Raw genomic sequence first — 21,811 nt, 5'->3', positions numbered from 1 at the left:
CTAGTGCGCTCCAAAATTTATTAAGTTTTAATTTTTTTAGATATATTTATATTCGTACGATGTATCTGTTCTAGCCAAAAAAAAAAAAAAAAAAAAAAAAAGAAAAAAAGAAAAAAAGAAACAAACGAAAAAAGCAACAGCTCAATCCGCAACGCTTGAAAAGGAGTCACGTTATTACGCACACAGTAACAAGCTTTCTCCCGGAGCTTCTACAGAGGACAAAGCCTGGTGCTTTGCCCTTAAATAAATGTAATATTCACCAGTTTACGAAGCAAAAAAAAAAAAAAGGCTTTGGACCAAAAAAAAAAGAAGAAAAAAAAGGCAAAAAAATAAAAAAAATATATATATAAATAATATAAGTTGTTCTATTCCATTTTCCATTTCCCTTTCTTCTCTCTTCTGTCCTCCGACTCGTGGAGCTTTTGTGGATTGAGGCGTCGCGCAAGCTGTGGTTTTCCTTGGCTCTCACGAGCCCCCTCCCCTTTCTCTCCGAAAAAACAAGCACTAAAAGTGAAGGAGATATCGAGAGAGAAACCAAAACCAAAGCAGAAAAAAATCTCTGGTTTCTTTCGTCCAATTTCCATCTTTTCGTCGAATTGGATCCCGGAGTTCGTCTCCCGACCTTCTCCTGAGAAGATCGGTAGCGCTTTCGCTTCCATTTGACCTCCATTTCGCTGAAAAAATACTTTTTTTGGTTGGCGAATGGAAGAGAGAGGGCTGGGGAGGAGGCGGTGAGGACGGTGGAGAAGCGAGGGAGGGAGAAGGATGCTGTATTTGAAGCAGCCGAGGGGGAATCTAGGGGTCCGGCGGACGGCGGCGTGGTGAACTCGGTGGAGGGATTGGATGTGCGAGTGATCTGGCCCGAGCCCACGGCTCGGGATCCGGACGGAATGGCAGCGGAGAACCGGGCGGGGACTCGGATCGCCGACGAGCCGGATGCCGCGAGCTGCTATCTCCAGAAATTTAGTCTCTACGAGACTCGATCGGTGAGGACTTCTCCTGAAATGGCCTTCTTTTCCTCTTGTTTTAGCTCGATTTTGGTTGTTTTGATGTTTCCGGTCGTTTAATCCCCTAAAGATGGGAACTTGTTAGGATTTTTGTCCTTTCTTGCTTGAATGCCTGTTTTTCAGAAAGATTTTACCTCTGTTCCTTCATTGATCTGTACGTAATTTAGCAAATATGCTTCTTTTTTTTGGGAAAATTTAGATTTTTTGGAACAAAATTGAGCTTTGCATAAATGTTTTGTGTATCTGATTCCGAGCACAGTTGAATTTTATTCGAGAGAGATATTTACAACTAGCTGGCTTTTAAAATCATCGCAATAAGTGTATCATTAATACCTTATACTTTAAGTAGTCGTATATCTTCACCCTAGTATCATGATAGTCTGGCGTTGTGTCAATAAAATAAAAAATGCTATTTTCTTTAACGTATATGGGGAAGTAGATCTTCCGAGATTATCCATTTCAATTTTATGGAAAAAAACTTTTTCACACAAGTCTTTGAATATACTGGAGGTTTACTATTAATTGTTCTGAAGTTCATTACTGAATTACGAAATGCCTTAAAAGTCTTTATCTTTCGAGTTGTTTTTGATAATTATTTGCTGCACTGGAGTTTTATGTATATTGCTTCTTAGTGGTTGCAATGTCATTGAAATAGTTTCAAAAGTTTGTTATGTCAGTAGTCTTTTTGTCGTTTAATTGTTTACTTGGGAGAAGATTAGTCAGGCACGCGCTTCTTTGAAGAAATAGATTTTTCAAACAAGTATTCTGAAATAGTATAAATTTGCTGTTAATTCTCATAATTTTCATTGCTGAATCATGATATGCCTTAAAAGTTCTATTTTTTGAGTTGATTTTGATAATTAACTGTTGTATTGGAGATTTACATATATTGCTTTTAGTGGTTGTGATGCCACTGGAATAGTTTCAGAAGTCCATTATGTGACTAGTTGGTTTGTCATTTATTGTTTCTATCTGGGAGTAGATTAGTCGGACATGTACCTGTTTTAAAAAAATAGATTTTCAGACTAGCATTCTGAAATAGTATTTTACTATTGCTTGTCATAAATTTCCGTACTGAATCATGAAATGCCTTAAAATCCTATTTTTGGAGTTGTTTTTGATAATTATTTGCTGGATTGGAGAATTTACATATATTGCTTTTTGGTGGTTGCAATCCCGTTGAAAAAGTCCCAGAAATCCGTTATGTCAGTAGTTGCTTTGTTCTTTGTATGTTTCTATTTGGGAGAATATATTCAGACATATAAGGTATTATCTTGATTAACAGCATAGCGATCAGATTTAAGCTAAGTCTTGATTTTTTTGCACTACGCTACACTACTACATTTTGGTTGTTTTAACTAAAGCTACAACAAATTCCGTTTACAGTTGTCTCTCTTTACAAAGATAAAGTGGATTTCTAGGAGCTGGTTATTCTTATTGCATTTTCAGATTTATTTTGTCAATATCGTATGCTAATTATCGACCACTTTATGCTATATTTTCTTTAAAATTTTTGCCTTTATCATCGCTGTCTTATGTCACAGAAATTCTATATGATTGGAAGAGACAAAAGTAGAACATTATGGAAAGTGTTAACGATAGATAGATTAGAGCCTTCAGAGCTGAACATCCGTGAGGACTCCACCACATACTCGGAAAGTGAATGTCAAGACCTGTTGAGGCGAATACATGAAGGAAATAGATCTACTGGTGGACTAAGATTTGTCACCAATTGCTATGGCATAGTTGGTAAGTTCTTCACATTGTATCCTTTACAATGCATGCATGTGAGCATGCGTTCCATCTCTTATGATTTTTTTTTTTTTGTTGATGAAACATTTTTGCCCTTTTCAGGTTTTATTAAGTTCTATGGGCCATATTACATGTTGCTTATAACCAAAAGAAGGCAAATTGGTGCCATATGTGGCCATACAGTGTATGCTGTCACCAAAACTGAAATGATTGCACTTCCAAATTCTACCGCGCAACTCAATATGGCTAATTCTACAAATGAGAACAGGTCCTTTTGTCTATTCTGCATGTATTTCAATGATCAATGTGCTTGACGCTTTTTTTTTTTTGGGTACAGTGCTTGACACTTTTGATGGAGAGAGATCATTGCCATTTTTATACTAAAGTTTGTTATTGTTGTTGTTGTTGTGTATCAAAAAAGAATATTTTTTTATGGTAATTTTATTGGTGGACTTTTACTGGTATAGACTTCGGGGACTTTTGTTTCCAATTTACTAAGAGATAGGTGACTCCAAACTTCCACTTTCCATTTTTCAACCTTTTGGTGGTATTTGGTATGGGGTGATGATCCCAAGATCAACAGTGATGTGATCACCATATTTAGTTGCACCCCAGTGATCTTACATGGTAATGTCCTAAATCACCTCCACTCCTAAATTCACCACCCAACCCAATGATGTTAAACACATCCTTGCAGATAGGTTTCCAAGATCACCCCAATGCAGTGACATTGGATTGAAATTTGGGAACAAAAATGCCCCTTAGTCTAGCTGGAAAAATTGTTTGACTCATCACTTGACTTCACCCTCGAACAAGTCTTTCTCACCTGACCCCGTCTCATATGAGCTTACAGTGTAAGAATCCGACAGTCCCTTGCTATCCAGCTTCACCACCACCCTGATCTTTACCGACTCAATTAAGGTATATGTGTTTGTTCTATTAGACAAAAAAGATCGCATTTTTTGCACTTCGTTCAAATAAGAGCCCAACCTTGCTGAGCTTCATTCTCCTACTTTTAGGAGTCAATTCCTTTTGGATGCTAATCTTTAAGGCAAAAATTCTTCTAATTCGGAAGGGTTTGATAATCCATAATTTTTTTTTCTAGTTGGGAAGGTTTGATAATTCCTTGGAGTTACTTTTACATATTTTGCTTAATTTTTGGTCTTGTCGAATTGCTCTAGGATTACAGGTTTTGACAATTTGATTTATGTTCACATGTGTTTTCCTATGATTTATTTGAGAATTTTGTTTAATAGTTGCAAAATATATGGAATATATCATGGGTAATTTTGGAATTATATGGTCAGTGATCTTAGATTTTCGTGGTATACTAAATAGATTAATCATGAAAATCTGAAGATCTTTAATTATTGGAATATAGTAACCAAATATGGTGATCTTAGATTTTTGAGAATCAGATTATCCTAGGATGAGGATCACTTAAGGTTCACTGTACCGGTCGGTATCTTACCATATCGGATGTATCGTATCGTACCAGCACCAAACCGATACAAAGTACCGTACCGCACCGATACTTGGTATGCTCAACCTTACCATACCTTATTGTCTATTGATATGTAAAGGATGGTACAGGTACGGGTCTAGCACTAAAATGGTGAACCTTGGGATCATTAGTGATCTAAGACCACCGTAATGATCCCATTTGGGTCTAAACGTGTCAACATTGTTAAAATTTGGTTTGTGTTGTAATAGTGTCCTCAATTGCAATTAGGAATCTGTTTTTGTTACAATTGAAAATTTTCAGTGAAGTAGTTTATAATATTGAGTACTTCTCTTTATAATATTGAGCACTTTAATGTTATTAAGGTACTTCTCTTGCCTATTTATGGAGGCAAGAGGTTGGTATAAATTGTTCATTCGATGCAGGATATCAAAGTTATGAAATTCAGGTTTCCTCTTGTTCTTATTGTAGCAGAACCATCATTTTTCTGTGGCCACTGCTTTCCTAATATATATATATATATATATTTATTTATTTATTAGATTTTCTTTGTCAACAATCACATTTGTTTTTTGTTGATGGCACAGATATAAGAAGCTCCTATGCACAGTGGATCTTACAAAGGATTTCTTTTTCAGCTACTCATACCATGTTATGCGTAGCCTTCAAAAGAACTTATCCGATAATCAGACAGGACATGTTTTATATGAAACAATGTTTGTGTGGAATGAGTTCTTGACACGTGGAATACGAAGCCATCTCAAAAATACTCTTTGGACAGTTGCACTTGTCTATGGGTTCTTTAAACAAGTAAGATTTTGTGAAATGAATTTACTATACTCATAGGAAATATTGAATGAATGATTAGTTTTCTTTGTTAAAGAAAACCTCTTTATGTATCTTATCATGTTCTTCACGAGATCTGTTATAAATACTTTTGATTGTGCTGTACTGTCAATTAGATTCACTTTCAGTATTCAACAAGATTTTTTTGGTTCTTCAAGACAAATTTTAATATTGTCTGTCATTTATGCAATGCGTGTTGATGCTAATGAACATCTGTGTCATATTATTTTAAAGTTATCCAAGTCTCCATCTAATTGACCAAGAAATTATTAGGTTAAACAAATACGAGGAAAAGATTCTGACATTTTAATGTACTTTAGCCTAAAACATGGGAACAGGCTTTATCGACAACCCTTAATCGCCTAAAACAACGTATAATTTAATTGGAGGATGCATATATCTGTGTTCACATTGAATGTTGAGGGTTGTAGATTTCATTAACTGGTGCTGGTTCCCCGTGCTAGACATCATAGACATAACTATGGGGTTGTCCGCAATGCATTTGCTGATGCTTGTTTTGCTGCTGGAGGTTATCATATGCTTTAAGGCTTTGTGATTGGTATCCATAACCATAGGTGCAAGTAACTATTTGGGTTTGTGGATTGTGCAATCATGCTCACCATTTTGAAATGCAAATTGAGTTCTCATTTTCTAAGGTCACTCTGCCTCCAAATCCAACAGCATACTTGGATTCTATTGGAAATGAGGTTTAAAATGTTTCCAAGGAGAGAGCAAAATAGCTCCTCCTATGAAGACTTGGAATTCAGTGAGTTCCAGCTGTTTCTATGTGATTCATGTCTTGTTGGGCAATAGCAGCTGGCTTCATACAATACAGAATGGTATCTCTCCATGTGGTACTGTCCAAAGTCCAAACCATGGTTTATTATATAGGTCTGTACCATATGTATCGACTCATGCCAGTAGGGAAGCGATACTTGGTGCACCCCTTTATGGAGTGCCAGTACCAGGAACTGGATGGTACCAACACTGTTACCAAAACCCGTACTAAAAACCTTGCTACCAGCACTATTACTCGTGGGAAGGATAACCCTCTCATACAGTACACAACCAGATATTTTATAGTTGGGCCATTTTATGTCATTGCAGTTTGCTGTTTCAATTATTGTTTACTCCTTTTATCCTTTTGTAGAAACAGGAGATTGAAACTTTTAGAAAATTAAAGTGCAAAGCACTGAAGAAACATGCGATCAAAGTTGAACTACTGTTATATTTGATATGTCTTCTTAAAGATCAAGCCAATGTCTAATTTTCCAAGTACTTGATATCCAGGCTCATACAGCCAATAAAATGGATTTGTGGTAGTTATTCCAGTGATATGAGACCTAGTGAGCTAAGAGGTACTTGGGAGCAGGAGCATTAGAAATAGAGATGAGTTTTGAGGCTGATGTTTGGACCAAGTAGAAAGACTCTGCATTTAAGGTACACATGGTCATTTATATTGATGTAGGAAGCACATGGGCAGAGCAGAGCCTGTATTAGACTCGACCCTGAGGACAGATATGAACTGCTAGGCCTTTGTTTTTTGTGTGGATCATCAAAGGGGTTTTAAGTGGTTCTCCATAAGAGCTAATGCTATCTGGTTATAATCTTGGGCAGTTCACAGTTTGACACCGAGTTACTTATGGTCAGCTGTCAAACTAACCTGCAACTTAGATGGGAAACATTCTTAATTTTAAGACTTACCTGGTTTTGCCTTACTATGTTATATCAATCTGCTTAATTTTCTTCTATTGTTTTTCTTTAAAATAGTTCACAAACTTAGAAGTTTGTAAATAAGTGCTTATACATATCAATTCTTAATGTTCTTTTAAATATTTCCGCGAGGTTCCAGTTTGCACTTTATGCTGGTGGGTTCTGTCCTGAGCTGACCTGTGGGGTAGGCTTAGCTGTTTACACTTGTTGGAAATTTCTTGGATGTAGGTTCTTCTTCAGATTCATTTCTGTGCCTCTTATGGGGAACTCAGGTCTGTGGAGATGATGGTAGAATGATGCTAATAGAAGAAAGATATTGCACTTTTAGTCTGTCTAGAAGGGCTGTATTTGTAAATAAGTGTTACTATATCTGTATTCCTTGGAGTAAAGAATTAGATTTTTGCGGCTTTGCTTTCTTTCTTGGTCAACTTACTATGTTTTTCTATTAGATCTTGTTTTGCTGGAGAACATTGACAGCTTTATGTCTTGTAAATTCAGGCCAAACTCTCAATATCGGGAAAGGATTTCTGGTTGACACTCATTGCTAGGCGTTCACGTCATTATGCTGGCACCAGGTTATTATATGTTATGTTTTCAGATTAATTGTGTTTCATTTTCTTCAATTTCTGATATGGGGCTGGCTAAGTTGACTTAAAAAGTTTGCATAAGGCTGGTTTATTCTAACATGCTCTGAGTACTTTCATTGTTACAATAGATCCATGTTTTTTGTCGACCATTTAACATTTCTGTTCCACTTGTCAATCAGATACCTCAAGCGTGGTGTTAATGAGAAAGGTAGAGTAGCAAATGATGTTGAGACAGAACAGATTGTTTTTGAAGACACTCCTGGAGGAATTCCGACACAAGTCAGTTCCGTCATCCAGAATAGGGGTTCCATACCCCTTTTTTGGTCACAGGAAACTTCGCGGCTGAACCTCAAACCTGATATTATATGTAAGTTTTGAACATGTAACAGTAGGGTGTCCAAGATAAGATTATGATGTCCTATTTGATTCATTCCCCCCCTTCTTCAGTGCAGAAAAAGGACAAAAATTATGAAGCTACCAGGCTTCATTTCGAGAATTTAGAAAAAAGATATGGAAACCCAATCATTATTTTGAACTTGATTAAGGTAGGCCTCATGCTAAATGTCTGTAAGAATTTCTTATTTGGTAAGATATATATATTTCGGCATGTATCTAATTATCATCCCCCCTCCCCTGCAATGGTTCTTTTTTTCCCCAAGAAATACGAGAAGAAACCTCGAGAATCTATACTTCGTGCAGAATTTGCTAGTGCAATTGATGCTATAAATAAAGATCTGTCAGAGGAAAATTGTTTGAGATTCTTACATTGGGATCTTCATAAACATTCTCGGAGGTATCGGTTTTCTTCCATTTATTCTTTTTTTCTGAAAGATTACTGTAAAGAAAATGTGCTCACTTTAAAGAAAATGACTATTTTAAAGATATTATTCTAACCTAGTTTTTTTTTCCCTGCAGAGCTATAAATGTGCTTACATTGTTGGGTAAAGTGGCAGCTTATGCTTTGAATTTAACAGGCTTCTGTTACTGTCAAGTTACACCAGCTTTAAGGCTTGAGGGTGCTTTAAAATGGCCTAGCCTATCGTGAGTATTTATTTTTATATGTTTTTTTTTCCCGTGCAGTCTTTTGCTGTGCATTATATTTAATCCATGGTGTCAAAAATTGCCAAAACGGGATGGTACGACCAGTACCATACTGTTCTGGTGCAAAACCAGCACTTTTATGGGTGCTGGGATGCTGAAACAGCAGTACTGATACCGTATTGGCCATATTGGCCTGCACCGATGCATATTGTTAGTACCAATACCATATCAATATTGTACTGTTCCAATGGAAAAATGGTACAGAATTCGGTACCCTTATTTAAAACCTTGATACAAACTATCTTTCTTTTTGATGAAATTCTAAACAAGTCGTTCTCCATATCTTTGGTTATTGTTTGGTAGAAAGTAGTATCTGTAATTTAAATTTCAAAATAGAACTTTATTCTAATTACAAGCCCTAAATCACGTTGTCCTTATTTGAATCAAAAACACATATGCATTAACTTTAAAAAACCAATTTCTTCAGTTTCATCACCAAAATCAGGGTTAAATTTCAAATTGTGTTTTCCTTGATCCATGCTCATTCTGTAATGCCACCTTTGGATCGCAGAATGAGGACTGGATTGGAGCAGAAATTACAACATTGGTCAGCGTCCTGCATTTGGTGTGTACAGCACCTAATGAAATTTGAATTCACCATTCCGTTAAATAAATGAGTCGTATTGACACTCTTCGATTGGAGGAACATTCATTCCCATTCCTATAGTAATGAATGTTGTTTTTGGTATGAACTGATTAGCAGCATCTTTGATACAAGCTAGGAATCAGCAATATCTTTGGTATGAATTAATTAGGTAAACACTTGAAAGAGTGAGTGGTTTGATTAAAATTTGGATTTAAAAAATATATTAAACTTTGAGTTCATTCCTTAGTCATTATAGAATACGACCAGCTAAATCAGATGCAAATGGAATAACTGTTTTTTTCCTGTAGTTTCCTTCAATTCATGCCCAGACAATGGAATAGGAATGTCAACTCCGATTCCATATTTTCCATGTCAGTTCCATTTTGATTCGTGATTTGATTTTTTTTTTTCTATTCCCATTCCATTTGGATTTTAATTTAAGTGTTCATTTTGTTTAATTATTCAACAAAAGCATGCTGTAAGTTCCAATTCTGTAGCAACCTCTATCATGACACTCCTTTCTTACCATTCATTTAAGCTGGAGTACCCTTAACTATGATGTTTATCTCGCGCTTCTACAATCACATCCTATTGGTGTTAAAGCAAAAAACCTACTTAATAGAGAACAGAAAGTGCTTGTATTATGATATAGGGCTGGTTAAAAAAAAGAACTCTGGGTGATGCGGTCTTTCCATGCCACCATCAAGGAGATGTATCATGAAGCTCTCCTTATCATGTAGCTCTACTAAACGTGTCAAGGTCCTGAGTTTGGCTTGAATACCTGGTCCCCTTCCTAGATGCTGGATACCACGTCCCGACCTGGGATATGACCAAGTGGTACCTGATTCTTGGAATCAAATCTCATGCCAACCAAGATTTGCTTTTCTGATGTCTCTCTTTTTCCTTTATTTGCCTCAAATCCCAGTGTCAACACATTGTAAACCCTATTCCTTGAATTTAATCTTAATCTCGATACCCATCCTATCCTTCCTCTCCCTTGTCAATCTCCCTGTTATAATTTTACCTAAGTCCTAACCGTTAATCATCCAAAACGTATTGCTACCATTTGAAACCTAGATTACCCAATCAAAAGAGAAGTGGGGAAAAAGAAGAAGATTTAAAGAAATGTTTGAAATTACCAGCAACTTCAAGACAACTTAACCTAACCTTTGGGATGCAAAATTGGGATACGAGAGATAACACCATAACAGTCATGAGAAGAAGATCTTACTTGTGATGGAGTTCCTGGTCCTTTGGGATGGCATGCCAGTGATTGAGCTTGCTAGAAGAGCAGACAATCCAACACTGCTTGCATGAGAGAGAAAAGAAGAGCTTGGGAATTATATTCATTTGATTCTTGAATCTGGAAAGTTGTCTATCTTCAACAATGAATTGACCTATTACATTTGGGCTAGAAATGTTTAAATAATCCAAACCTAGGCTCATCTTGAGTAAATTTTTAAGCCATAGGTTTTAGGCTTGGCTCAGCCTGTTGCTCTAAGTCCAAAACTTAAGCCTGGAGATCCCATAGTGGGCTTTTGGGTGATTGGGCCAAGTTGGCCCATTCAGCCCTTAGGTATTAATATTATCCATATATGTTGCTAATAAAAGATTCAACATGAACCTTTATTATGCTTTCTAACAATTGAAGTTGTTGGAAGAGATTCCAAGAAAGAAGAGGACTATCTAGAAGAAGATTAGTAAATCAAACATGTAGAGGAGGTTGATAAAGGAGAAGCCTTGTTCGTCAAACATCTTAAAAAGTAAGCATATACACCATGAGAAAATAAAAATCCATGGAATCACTTGAAGCTTGAGGTTTTGTACTGTTACTTATGGTGTGATAAGAATCATATGTCCTAGGAGATAGCTGAAACATTTGCCTTGATGAGGATACAAGAAATCATGTATATCATGATTTGATGCTCTAGTCATCATATGAGATTTTCTTATTAATTGTCGGCAGCTCATTCTTGTGGTTTAACCTTAGGTTTTTGGCACTTTGTATTTTTGATGCTTGAGATTGACATTTAGGCTTTCATGCCTAAAGTTGTTACTTAAAATAGTCGAACGTAGCAAGACAACATTTGTCCAGCATGTGTGGTATTTGCTCCAATGACGATGGCTTTACTGCTTGAGTAGTGATAGAGGTTTCTAGATTTATATCTAAGTTCCACCAATCATGAGGTTCTTGCCAGACTTGAGGAAGAGTTTTGTTCAACAGATGCAAATTGGTTGCTTTCTTTGAGGATTAGATACCATTTTATGGAAAAATAATTGTTTCTTGGGAAGTTTGCTGGATTTGATGAGTTAGTATGTGATGCATGTCTTTTTTTTTATTAAGGCATTTACTATAGTCCAGAATAGAAGTGGTTGTAGCTAGCAATCATCATTGACTGAAAGGTTAGCATATTCTTCTAGATGCCATATTATTTCATTGTGTAAGGAGGATTATTATGAGAGCAAGCTTTCTACTTGAAGATGTATGATTGCAGCATTCTCCACCATCACCAGCAAAGTCCAAGCTCGTTTATGGAGGGAAGTTTTGAAATTGCTTAGTAACTCATTAGAGCAATAACTTTGTTGAAAAATACTGGACTTCTTTTCAAGGCAAACCATAAGAACCCAAGCATCCACTTTGTTGGAATTAGCTATTTAATCGAACCATAGACAACAAAAACTGTTTTGGCCCTCAACATTATTGAGTTTACAAGTCCTACTTAAATGACAGATGAGATTTGTTGTACTTTACTCGCATTTCTTGATCCCATACAGCCCTAAAAGTCATTTTGTAAAGTAATTTTTCCTTGAAACAATTCATTCTGAAGCTCAGATTTGGTTTGTTTTTTCAGATTAAGTCAGCAACAGTACATCTAAAATTATCCTTTTTTTCTTCTTTTGGAACCTTTATGTTAAACTTATCTCTACCCAGTTGCCTACCTAAATCTCTGCATGTTTCTATGTCCTACAAACTTTAATTTGTAAACAATTAGAACCTACCCTACTAAGACCACATAAAAGCCTCCCATTCTGTAGGCTGGGATGTAACCTGTTTATTATTCCTTTATCAGAAAGGCTGCTGCCTTGCTGTAAGTCATTTCTCTGTTCTGTTTGTCAATTCAAATAAAATGTGGATCTTTGAAGAGGCATACATTATACTCTTGAGCCACTGTGCAGATGCGGTATTGCTGCTGTCTTGTTATTTGCAGTATATGTTGCATTTGACATATCTCCTTTAGGGATAACAGGTTTTTCAACATCAGACTTGTCTTGCTCATTCATGTCTGACATGTGCATCTTGTACCACTATCCAGCAAAAGATCAAATGAAGACCTAGGAGAGGAATTCCTGACAACCCCTATCCAGTCCCCCCAATCAACAAATCCTCAATGCAACATTACCTTGTCCAGGTTTGATAAAACTGTAAAGGACATCTGTTGAATTTTTTACAGGCAGGTCTCTTCTTTTGAGATTAGGATACCAACCATGTCTAGGGAGTATTCATTCACCATGACCCAAATATTTCCTTTGCTTTTTATTCAGATAATATATCAGAGAAGATCGAATCATTGTTAGAAAATGCAAGATCTTTGCTTTCTAGTTTTGTCTAATTTATGCAGCATCCTCCATAGTAACAAAATTCAACAAAATTTTTGAAAACTTCAAGATTATTTGCTGTACAAAGATCAGCTGTATCATTTTGTGATTTATTCATTGATCCATGAATCAGTCATGAATTATTCAAAAAATTCATATATCTTGCAAATATATCGTGTGATTCCGAACTATTCAGGCTTGTAGGCTTTGTGAGGCAGAGTGAGCAGGTGAATATAAGAAGCAAAAATGACCATGGGATGTGGGCAGGTGGCCTAGGGACATGGAGGGGGAAAACAATTTGGAATAGGAAAAGGCTAGGTCCGCCCTTCTCTTTAAGTTTTTTTCAGATAAAATAATTAAGGTTGGCAATGCCTTCTCTTTCCTTTAGAGGGCAAGCCTTGGTGCAATGGTAAGGTTACTTTATTGTGACCTGAAGGTCATGGGTTTGAAATATAAAAATAGCCTTTTCGCATGCAGGGGCAAGGTTGCGTATATTTAACCCTCCCCAGATCCCGCAAGAACCTTGTGCACTGGCTTGCCCCTTTTTAAATATTATCTCTTTTCTTTCCTGGTAAAGATGTTTTTTAACTTTTTTAAATATTCATCTAAAAGAAGACTCTTTTAATATTTTGAATATAAGAAAAATTACATCTTAAAGTAGGTATATCCCAGATAGAGAAGTTGCTAGAAAATTTTCTCTCTTGTCTTACGAGAAAACACGATTTTATTGAATATACAAATTCTAAAACTTCATCATTTCAAAAGAGTTTTTTATTTTTTTCCATGATTAGATCAGAATATACAACTCAACTAAACTCAACCAAGGTCTAATCCCAAAATAGTCAGGGTCAGTTACATGAATCCTTTGCCTCCATTCCATTCGGTTTAGAGCCATACTTTCTGAAAGGTGTTGAGATATCAAGTCTTTAGTAAGGAAGCACTTGATATCTCAACATCTTCATTAATCCATTCATTTGCATCATTAATTAGATGATGAGGCATTTTGCTGCCTAAGAGAGTCATAGTTGGACCGAAAGATAATGTATTGTAAAGAAAGTGATTTTATTAGGAAAATATGTTGACAATAACAAATTCATATGATTATCTTATATATAAACATTTATATTTAGATATTGTTATTTTTTTACTTATTAATTTAATCCATGAACTTTCCCTGATTTTATCTGAATTTGCTGGTTTTTTCCCGAATTCCAAAATTTCCGGCATTGCTTAATTATTCCCGACCACTGTACTTGTGACTATGATTTCCTCAGCTCACTATGTAATTTGAAGTAAGTATATATCTTAATGCAAGTAGTTAATGACTTGATGTAGCACTTTGTAGGATCCAATAAATTAGAGTATCCTTCCGAACTTATCCTTTAGGTCATGTACCTGGGTAACCTGAAGGATATGATTATCATAGATAAGATATGTGTGCCATCTTCTGTATAAACCACATTTCCCTGCAAAGTTGCAATTTCTTTCTAGTATCTTCCCTCACTGGACTAAAATAGGCATATTTCTGATAATTATGAATAAAAATTACATCTATAGAAAAGTAATGCTTGTAGTGTACATTTGAGAATTGTCTGTTTACATTGTGAATTCCATAATACGAATATTCATAAATTTTTAGCTGATGATAGGACTGGGACTCATATAATATGCATCTTAAATTTCAATGGCATATTATCTCTCTGATGGTCACATGGTTACTGTCATCTTAGCCAACCATGCAGGCCTTTTCCCCAACCAAAGTTCATTTGGGCAACAATTCAGCACCAGTTTAGAGGATCTATGTCAAGTTTAAAGCTGGTTATATAATCTTCTCGAACACTGTGACTTATTATTTGATTTGTGAAGCCAACGCCCTATAGTTAGGATCAGGCTTGTTGATTAAGGATAAGACACAAACTAGCCATACTAATCAAGAGAATTTATTTCTTCAGTTCTAAGACACTTTTATTTTTTCCTTAAAATTCTTTTGGTGATATTAAATAAGTCATGCTGATGTGCTCTTACGGACCTAGACCAATACATTGAACTTAATAGCCAATTTAGACATGCATCACTTCAGAAAATTATAGTGCAGGGCATATCTTTCATACATGTTTAATTTTTATCATTTGTAGTTTATTAATATGGTTAATGCTCGTGATCTACAGGAACGACAATGTTGGTCACTGGTCATTTAATAATCACAAAAGCAGCAACAACACGAATGATAACCATGATGATGCTGAGATCGCAGCTGATGGATACCAGGAAGATAATGCAGTGAGCTCTGATATCTCTGGACCTTCAACCGCAGAGGATAAAGCGAGAAGTAGTGAAAATTGCTTGGTTAAGCCACCTATGTTTCAAAAGGGCATCCTGCGCACAAATTGCATAGACTGCTTGGATCGCACTAATGTTGCACAATATGCCTATGGTTTAGCTGCTCTCGGGCATCAACTACATGTCTTAGGCTTAATAGACATTCCCAAAATTGATCTAGATTCTCCTCTGGCTGATGATTTAATGAGGTTTTATGAGACGATGGGCGACACACTTGCTCTACAGTATGGTGGTTCTGCTGCTCACAACAAGGTATAGCTGTGGAGTGTTATCTAAGATTTCTTAGTCCATTATTCCTTCAAAAAGCTGTTTCTATCATTTGATACTGCTGGGATGGTTGATTCATGATAATCTTATAGTTATAGGCAATGTTTCTTACCATATGTATATTGCTTATTTTATCCCCTCTTTCTTTTTCTTTGGATATTTAAATTTTTTAATTTTATACAGAGGGTTGAGGAGAAGATATAAGCCTGGATTTCTTGATCACCAGAGTAATGTTTAGTGCTCTAATGCTGGGATACAGAAATAGTTTCCATATTTTCAAATTTAACAGTATAGGAATATTAAATTACAATAATTAGTCCTGTGCCAGTGATTTATTTGTTGAAAAGTCATGTATCCTTTTGGCAATGTGAAGATATTCAGGTTCCCCATTTTGTTCAGGATATCAGTTATGATACATATGGAAGTGATTTTGAAAATTACGTAGATATGAAGCTTCGTGAGTTGATATTTCTCTGAATTTTTTCTCTGGATGATTTAGACTCTGGGCATGTAAATATTTATTGAATAAACCTGTCCTTTATTATTTTCATATTGCAGAAAAAAATCAATTTTTATTTGGGTTTTTTGTTTGGATTTTGGAACCATAGCTTATTTACCAAGGATATCTGGAAAATATGACTTTGTGTGACAATGGTGGGGATATCAGTTATGATGCATGTGGAAGTGATTACGAAAATTATGTAGATATGAAGCTTCGTGAGTTGATATTTCTCTGACTTTTTTCTCTGGATGATTTAGACTCTGGGCATGTAAATATTTATTGAATAAACCTGTCTTTTATTATTTTTATAATGCAGAAAAGAGTCAATTTTCATTTGAGTTTTTGTTTGGATTTTGGAACCATAGCTTATTTACCAAAGATATTTGCAAAATACGACTTTGTGTGACAATGGTTTTAACAGAAGTAAAGTATCAGATATCCATGCTTCCAATAATCTGTTTAGCACAAGCATAATTTTTTTATCATTTCTTTTTTCATATTTTAATCATTTAAATTTTCAACTGCGAGCAATTGTATCTCAAATGATTCTCAAAAAATAAGAAACAAGAGGTATCTCATATGGTTGATCCTGGGTTTATGGTTTATCTATAGAAGCCAAGAACTGTTGCAGGGAATGGAAATTTACTTGAAGAGCAATTACTGATTATCCAGAAATTTTTCTTGTCAAAAGTATGTATCAGCAAAATAATATAAACTTGAATATAGAACTTCTGTGAATGGTGCAACCCAAGTCCTTTCCATTGTGCTACAACACAGTGAATATCTATATTAAACTGAGCAATGAGACTCTTCTAGCTCACTAAATAGATTGGCAATCTTGTCTTGGAAGAGGTTGGAACCAACTACGGATGTATTATTTTATTTTCTACAAAACTGGTTATTTATAGATTTATTTTTTTTTTGAAAAATTTTAGTGATGTTTTGTTACCCAAACATATTGAAATAGCGATCTTACCTGTGTGGCATTTAAATTTTTTTCAATGGAAGCACTAATGCCAGGTGCTGGAAAGGACCAATGGTGCCTTGACAGGATATCATTATTCCAAGTTGAGCCTCCATTTGGCTGCATGTGGTAGAAATTTTATAGACCTGTATATTCTGATGTTTCTTCTAAATATTATAGTTTCTTAGCTCAAAAATAAAAAAGTTGCCTCTGTAGCATGCTATTCTTCACGACTCACTAAATTAACCATATGCCAAAAGGCTGAAAAATGTTTAACATAGGAGCGGTATGCACCTCCTATAAGTTATCATCTTTGTCAAAGGACTATCTGAAGTGGATCACTGAACATGATGTTTAGATCAATGAGTGATCTTTGGTGCCCTTCCAGATACCAAAAGGTGTAAAAACAACCAATTACTAAAGCTGTTGGAAAGTAGCTGGTGCTTTAATTTCTTGATCATTTAGGAACATTGTCTAAATTGTTTCAGCCAGGGAATTGGTCCTTAGAGTAGGGTGGCCCTTAAAAAACCTGCTATTGTTGTTCCTGCTCTTTTCTATTCATTAATTAAACTTAACTATGTCTAGCATTACATATATTGTTCCCTTTGCTTGTGAGGTATTTTATCTATTATTTTTCTGACAACAGTCCTCACTACTGCACCACCATTCAAGTGCCATGGACTCATTGCTTTGCTAATGCTTTGTAGATATTCTCTGAGAGAAGAGGTCAATGGAAGGCAGCAACCCAGTCTCAAGAATTCTTCAGAACACTTCAAAGATATTACAGCAATGCCTACATGGATGCTGAAAAACAAGATGCAATAAACTTGTAGGTTCATGATCAAATCATTGTGAATTCACCTTGATCTCATGGCCTGTTATTGCTTCTGCAATGAAATTTCATTTCTTTGTGGACTGTGGTGTATTAGTTGATTTGATATCATATGATGCAGATTCTTGGGCAACTTCCAGCCTCAACAGGGTAAACCAGCACTGTGGGAGCTGGACTCTGATCAGCATTGCAATATAGGGAAACATGCTTATGCTGTTGCTGATGAAAATGAAAGGTATTGTTAATAATACAGTTCTAGTGATTTTGTGAGTGGTGCACAAAACTATCTAGTTGCTTCTATCAATTTACTATGAGAAAAGAATATTTCTTGTTGTCTTTTTCATTTTTTTTTTGTGTGGTGGTGATCCTAAAACTACATAGTTATTAGTAACTCCAGTGAGTTTTTCCCCTGTGGTTAGAATGATGTCAACTCCACTCAATCTTATAGTGGAAAAGTATTTCGCTGATGGTCTAGGATTTAATAAACATGGGCTTGGTGATTTATGAGGCAGTTTGATATACAGTCTAAGTAAGAACCATCTAAAATTATCCATTGTAATTAGCTTTCTCATAGCCTAGTCAATTGGCAACAGTATGTTGTAGTTTTGATATGGAAGCTGTAATCAAAATTGTCTGTCAAAGTTGTCTGTATGACACAAACACAGCACAGTTTTTTCTACTACCCAGACGCCTTGTGTCCTCAAAGCTTGAACCTTGTAGTTGATGATTTGCTACTTTGTTTCTGTTCACATTTTAATATTGGATTAGAACATCTATACTTCCATTGCATGCTAATTGCTATCTACAATGACAATTGTTCCATTAAGAAAAAAAAAAAATCTCAGCTTGTATTTTTTTAACTGATGTTTTACATAGTGCATGATCTCGTGCATTCATGTTTTCACCTGACCTTCATATCTCCATTGAATCTATTTTTAAGATCAGAAATTGTATATATTTTCTTAACATTCATATTTGGTTCCATAGGTCATTTTTCAAAAGATCCCTGTCAGATGGCAATATTCTGCGTGGAAACAATACACCCTCCAGCTGTAATGTTAGCAGGAAAAAGCTCCCTAACTCAGCTTTGTCTGATAGAAAGCATCAAGTGGGAGATGCCAAGGGTCTGTCTGATTCAACACCAGATATTTCAACCTGTGGAAGTGACGTATCATATTCCAGGTCAACCGCTATAGATTTTGAAATTTATTGCACTAAGAAGCTCTTGATTTTGACTTAATGTCTGATGTCAAGGTTCATAATTTAACCAAAAACTGTACCACATAAAGCAGATGATATTTTGGGATCCTTTTCCATTTCAAAAAGAAAAATAATGTAGACAAGGACAACCTGCACAACTACCATCTTGACAGGAAACATAAGATCAAATCTTCAATGCATATTCAAATATAGAGGTGAATTGTTCTTTTTTTTTTTTATTGCTAAAAGAAATTACACATCACTATCATGCTCGAATTTATCAAGGTTTGACTGGTCTATGGCCTATGGATGAGGGTAGATGTTTTCTTACTCTTTTTTTCCTATCATTATGTCACTTGCATCTCCAACACCATTGAGTGCATACATATTGTCAGTTCATTTGTAGTTGGACTAATGTTTTTCCCTATTTTCTGCAGGTACACTCCCACAATGTCTCGCAGACAGCTTTTTGCAGATAATGAGCATAGTTCTTTCTGTGAAAATGGGGATTCAAATTTCCTGGACCTTGATTGGCTTTCATCTTCTGGTAATTCATGCGAGGAGGAAATTTATGAAAGGTGATCTTCTAGCCAGAATTTACTGTGTATATAGTTGTAATGTCAACTTAAACTGTATATGAATTTCAACACATGTTGTAGTATATCTGAGCTGCTTATGAATTTTCTCTGATTGTTTGCTGCTGCTTTTCTGGTACAGTACAAGGTAGAAGAGTCTCTATAGACTGTTTATATAATTTTTGATTTTTGAACTTCTTTGTATTAAATAAAGATATCTTGAACTTTAACTAATCCTGTTTTATGTGCTCGTTTATTTTTATGCTTTCTTAACTACCATTGAGTATGGAGTTTTCCGAAGGTCTTTCTTGTTTTCTTCATTCTTTCCCCCTAACTTCCTTGATGTGTATTATATGTACAAGACCAATTAAGTTGTCTTCATGCAACATAATCTACTTATCAGTTGTTTGTCTCATTGAACCATTTCTCTTGTTGCTAAAACTTCTGGAATATTTTAACAGTGCTTTTATGTCCTTGCAGGTTCCCAAACATGAACTCTCCAAGTGAGAATCTGTCCACCGAAAATGTCATCAATGGCATAGCTACTGAGACAACACCACCTTTAAGTGAGAATGGGACTGGCATAAAGGTCAGCGGTCCTATCCACAGTTGTTCTATTTCATTTGTTCACCTCTTAACTGGATCAAGGCTTGTTTTTTAAATTTCCAGTCTGGGGCTTGTATGACCTATGAACTAAGACAAAAAAATCGATTAGCCGGTGCACCTTACTTCAGGTCATTTGGAATGGACCACACACATTAACCTCTAGATAAGGTGTGTGGAGTTTTAAGATGAGAAGGGGTAAGATAGAGAAAGAATGCGGTGTTAGTTCAGAAGCCTTTGGAGCTTATTGTCCCGGTAAAATCAGGATAATATATTTCTCCCAAAAGGCGATTTAAGAAATCTAGACTTTTTTGTTGGTTTTTTCCTCTTTTTTTTTTTGTTTGCGGGGAGGGGGGAGATGGGTTTCTATTTGTTCGACTGCCGTAGATATTTGGCAGCCATTGGGCAGAGGCAGAGAAGATATTCTGTATAGGTCTTGCATTTTGATCTCTCTCTCTCTCTCTCTCTCTCTCTCTATATATATATATATATATAGAGAGAGAGAGAGAGAGAGAGAGAGTTACCCTAGGGAGGGTCTCCACTCAAATCCGGTCAAATCTAGATTTGACAATAGGGGTCCCACATTGACGATCCAAGCTATTGAATGTAATATATGACCTCTAAACTACTTAAATACTAAAAATTATGTGCTTTGGAAGCCGCTAGTTTATGCATCAAGTGGTCAAAAGATATAAACAAATCATGAGTGACCAAAAATTTATACAAATCATGAGTTCAGGTGGAATTAATCAATCTGCAGTCAACTTTATGAACCTGAAGCATTAAATTTTATCTGATACCAGAAACTGCTACTTAAATACCAGAAATTAGTGCATATTTGTACATTTGTTTATGTGTGTGAAATTGAATATAAACTTTAACATGGCAAAAGGTTTCATACATTAATAATTTGACATCACATTTGAAACTTAGGTATTAGATGACATTTCTGTATATTTAACTTGACTGGCTCTGTATATCAAATTTTAACTTGAATCCTAGATCAGCTCAAAATCTGGGTAGGAACTCTTGCACAGTATCACCCTAAATTCCCTCTAGAATATGTAGATTTTTTTTTTGTTTGGAGAACAATAAGATGCAGGTTGAAGATTTAACTTAATTGTTTCAGTAGCACACATTATTGTTTTTTTTCCACAAAAAGTGTAATTCATTGTGTATGATAAGGTAATTTCAGCTAATTTTGGCACTATCAACTCTATCTTATGAGCATTTACCTTGCAGAGAAAGCAGACAACTGAGGTACAAATGGTCAATGAAGCTGCCCAAAATTCCGATGTTCTCCATGAGTATTCTGACAGCTTCGTGCGTTGGGTGATCCAGGGAGATGCTCTATGTCACTGATGCAGGAAAATTTAGGTAATGCCCCATCTGACCCTCAGCATCCAGATGTCGGTCCCTCAAAAATTTAGCAAAATGATTAGGAAAGGGGACAAATTACATGTTCAAGGTGGACATTCTTGTAAGATATCCCTGCCCATATGTCGTTCTTTTCAGCCGTGTACAATTGTGTTAATTTGGTTAAAAAGTGCTGTCTTCAGTAATAGTCTGATAGAAGAATGAGTACATAGGTATAATTCTTTCGGATCTCTGTTTACATTTGTTCCACCCTCAATATGCCATCATGTAAATATTCACATATATTTGCTCATTCGAGCACAACATTTATGGCAGCAATTTTTCCCTCTTACCAATTTTGGTTGATGATTAGTGTAAACTGCCTTCAGAGTTATACATACATAATAGCAGGTAAATGCAAAAAATAATCTTTAATGGTATTCTTGCCCCCCTTTCTCTCCCTTGACTAGCCCTAGCCGCTGAAGGCGGAATCTGGTTTTATAGGTTTCATTATTATGATT

General features: G+C 35.7%; 1 protein-coding gene across 1 annotated transcript; it reads left to right on the top strand.

Annotated features, from left to right (window-relative positions):
* The first annotated feature begins 372 nt into the window (after nt 1–372).
* LOC103712590 (phosphoinositide phosphatase SAC3-like) lies at nt 373–21,654 on the top strand. Its single transcript, XM_039129457.1, has 16 exons — nt 373–986; nt 2,552–2,756; nt 2,862–3,027; nt 4,809–5,031; nt 7,279–7,355; nt 7,547–7,734; nt 7,815–7,912; nt 8,027–8,160; nt 8,283–8,408; nt 14,820–15,243; nt 17,432–17,553; nt 17,678–17,791; nt 18,544–18,738; nt 19,194–19,334; nt 19,812–19,920; nt 21,177–21,654. The coding sequence occupies exons 1-16, from the start codon at nt 891–893 to the stop codon at nt 21,294–21,296; spliced, it is 2,538 nt and encodes an 845-aa protein (XP_038985385.1). The 5' UTR covers nt 373–890; the 3' UTR covers nt 21,297–21,654.
* Nucleotides 21,655–21,811: the final 157 nt, after the last annotated feature.

Source organism: Phoenix dactylifera, chromosome 8 (assembly GCF_009389715.1).
Source record: "Phoenix dactylifera cultivar Barhee BC4 chromosome 8, palm_55x_up_171113_PBpolish2nd_filt_p, whole genome shotgun sequence".
Lineage (NCBI taxonomy): Eukaryota > Viridiplantae > Streptophyta > Magnoliopsida > Arecales > Arecaceae > Phoenix > Phoenix dactylifera.
Note: the sequence above shows the minus strand (reverse complement) of the source record. Positions and strands in the feature narration are given on the sequence as shown.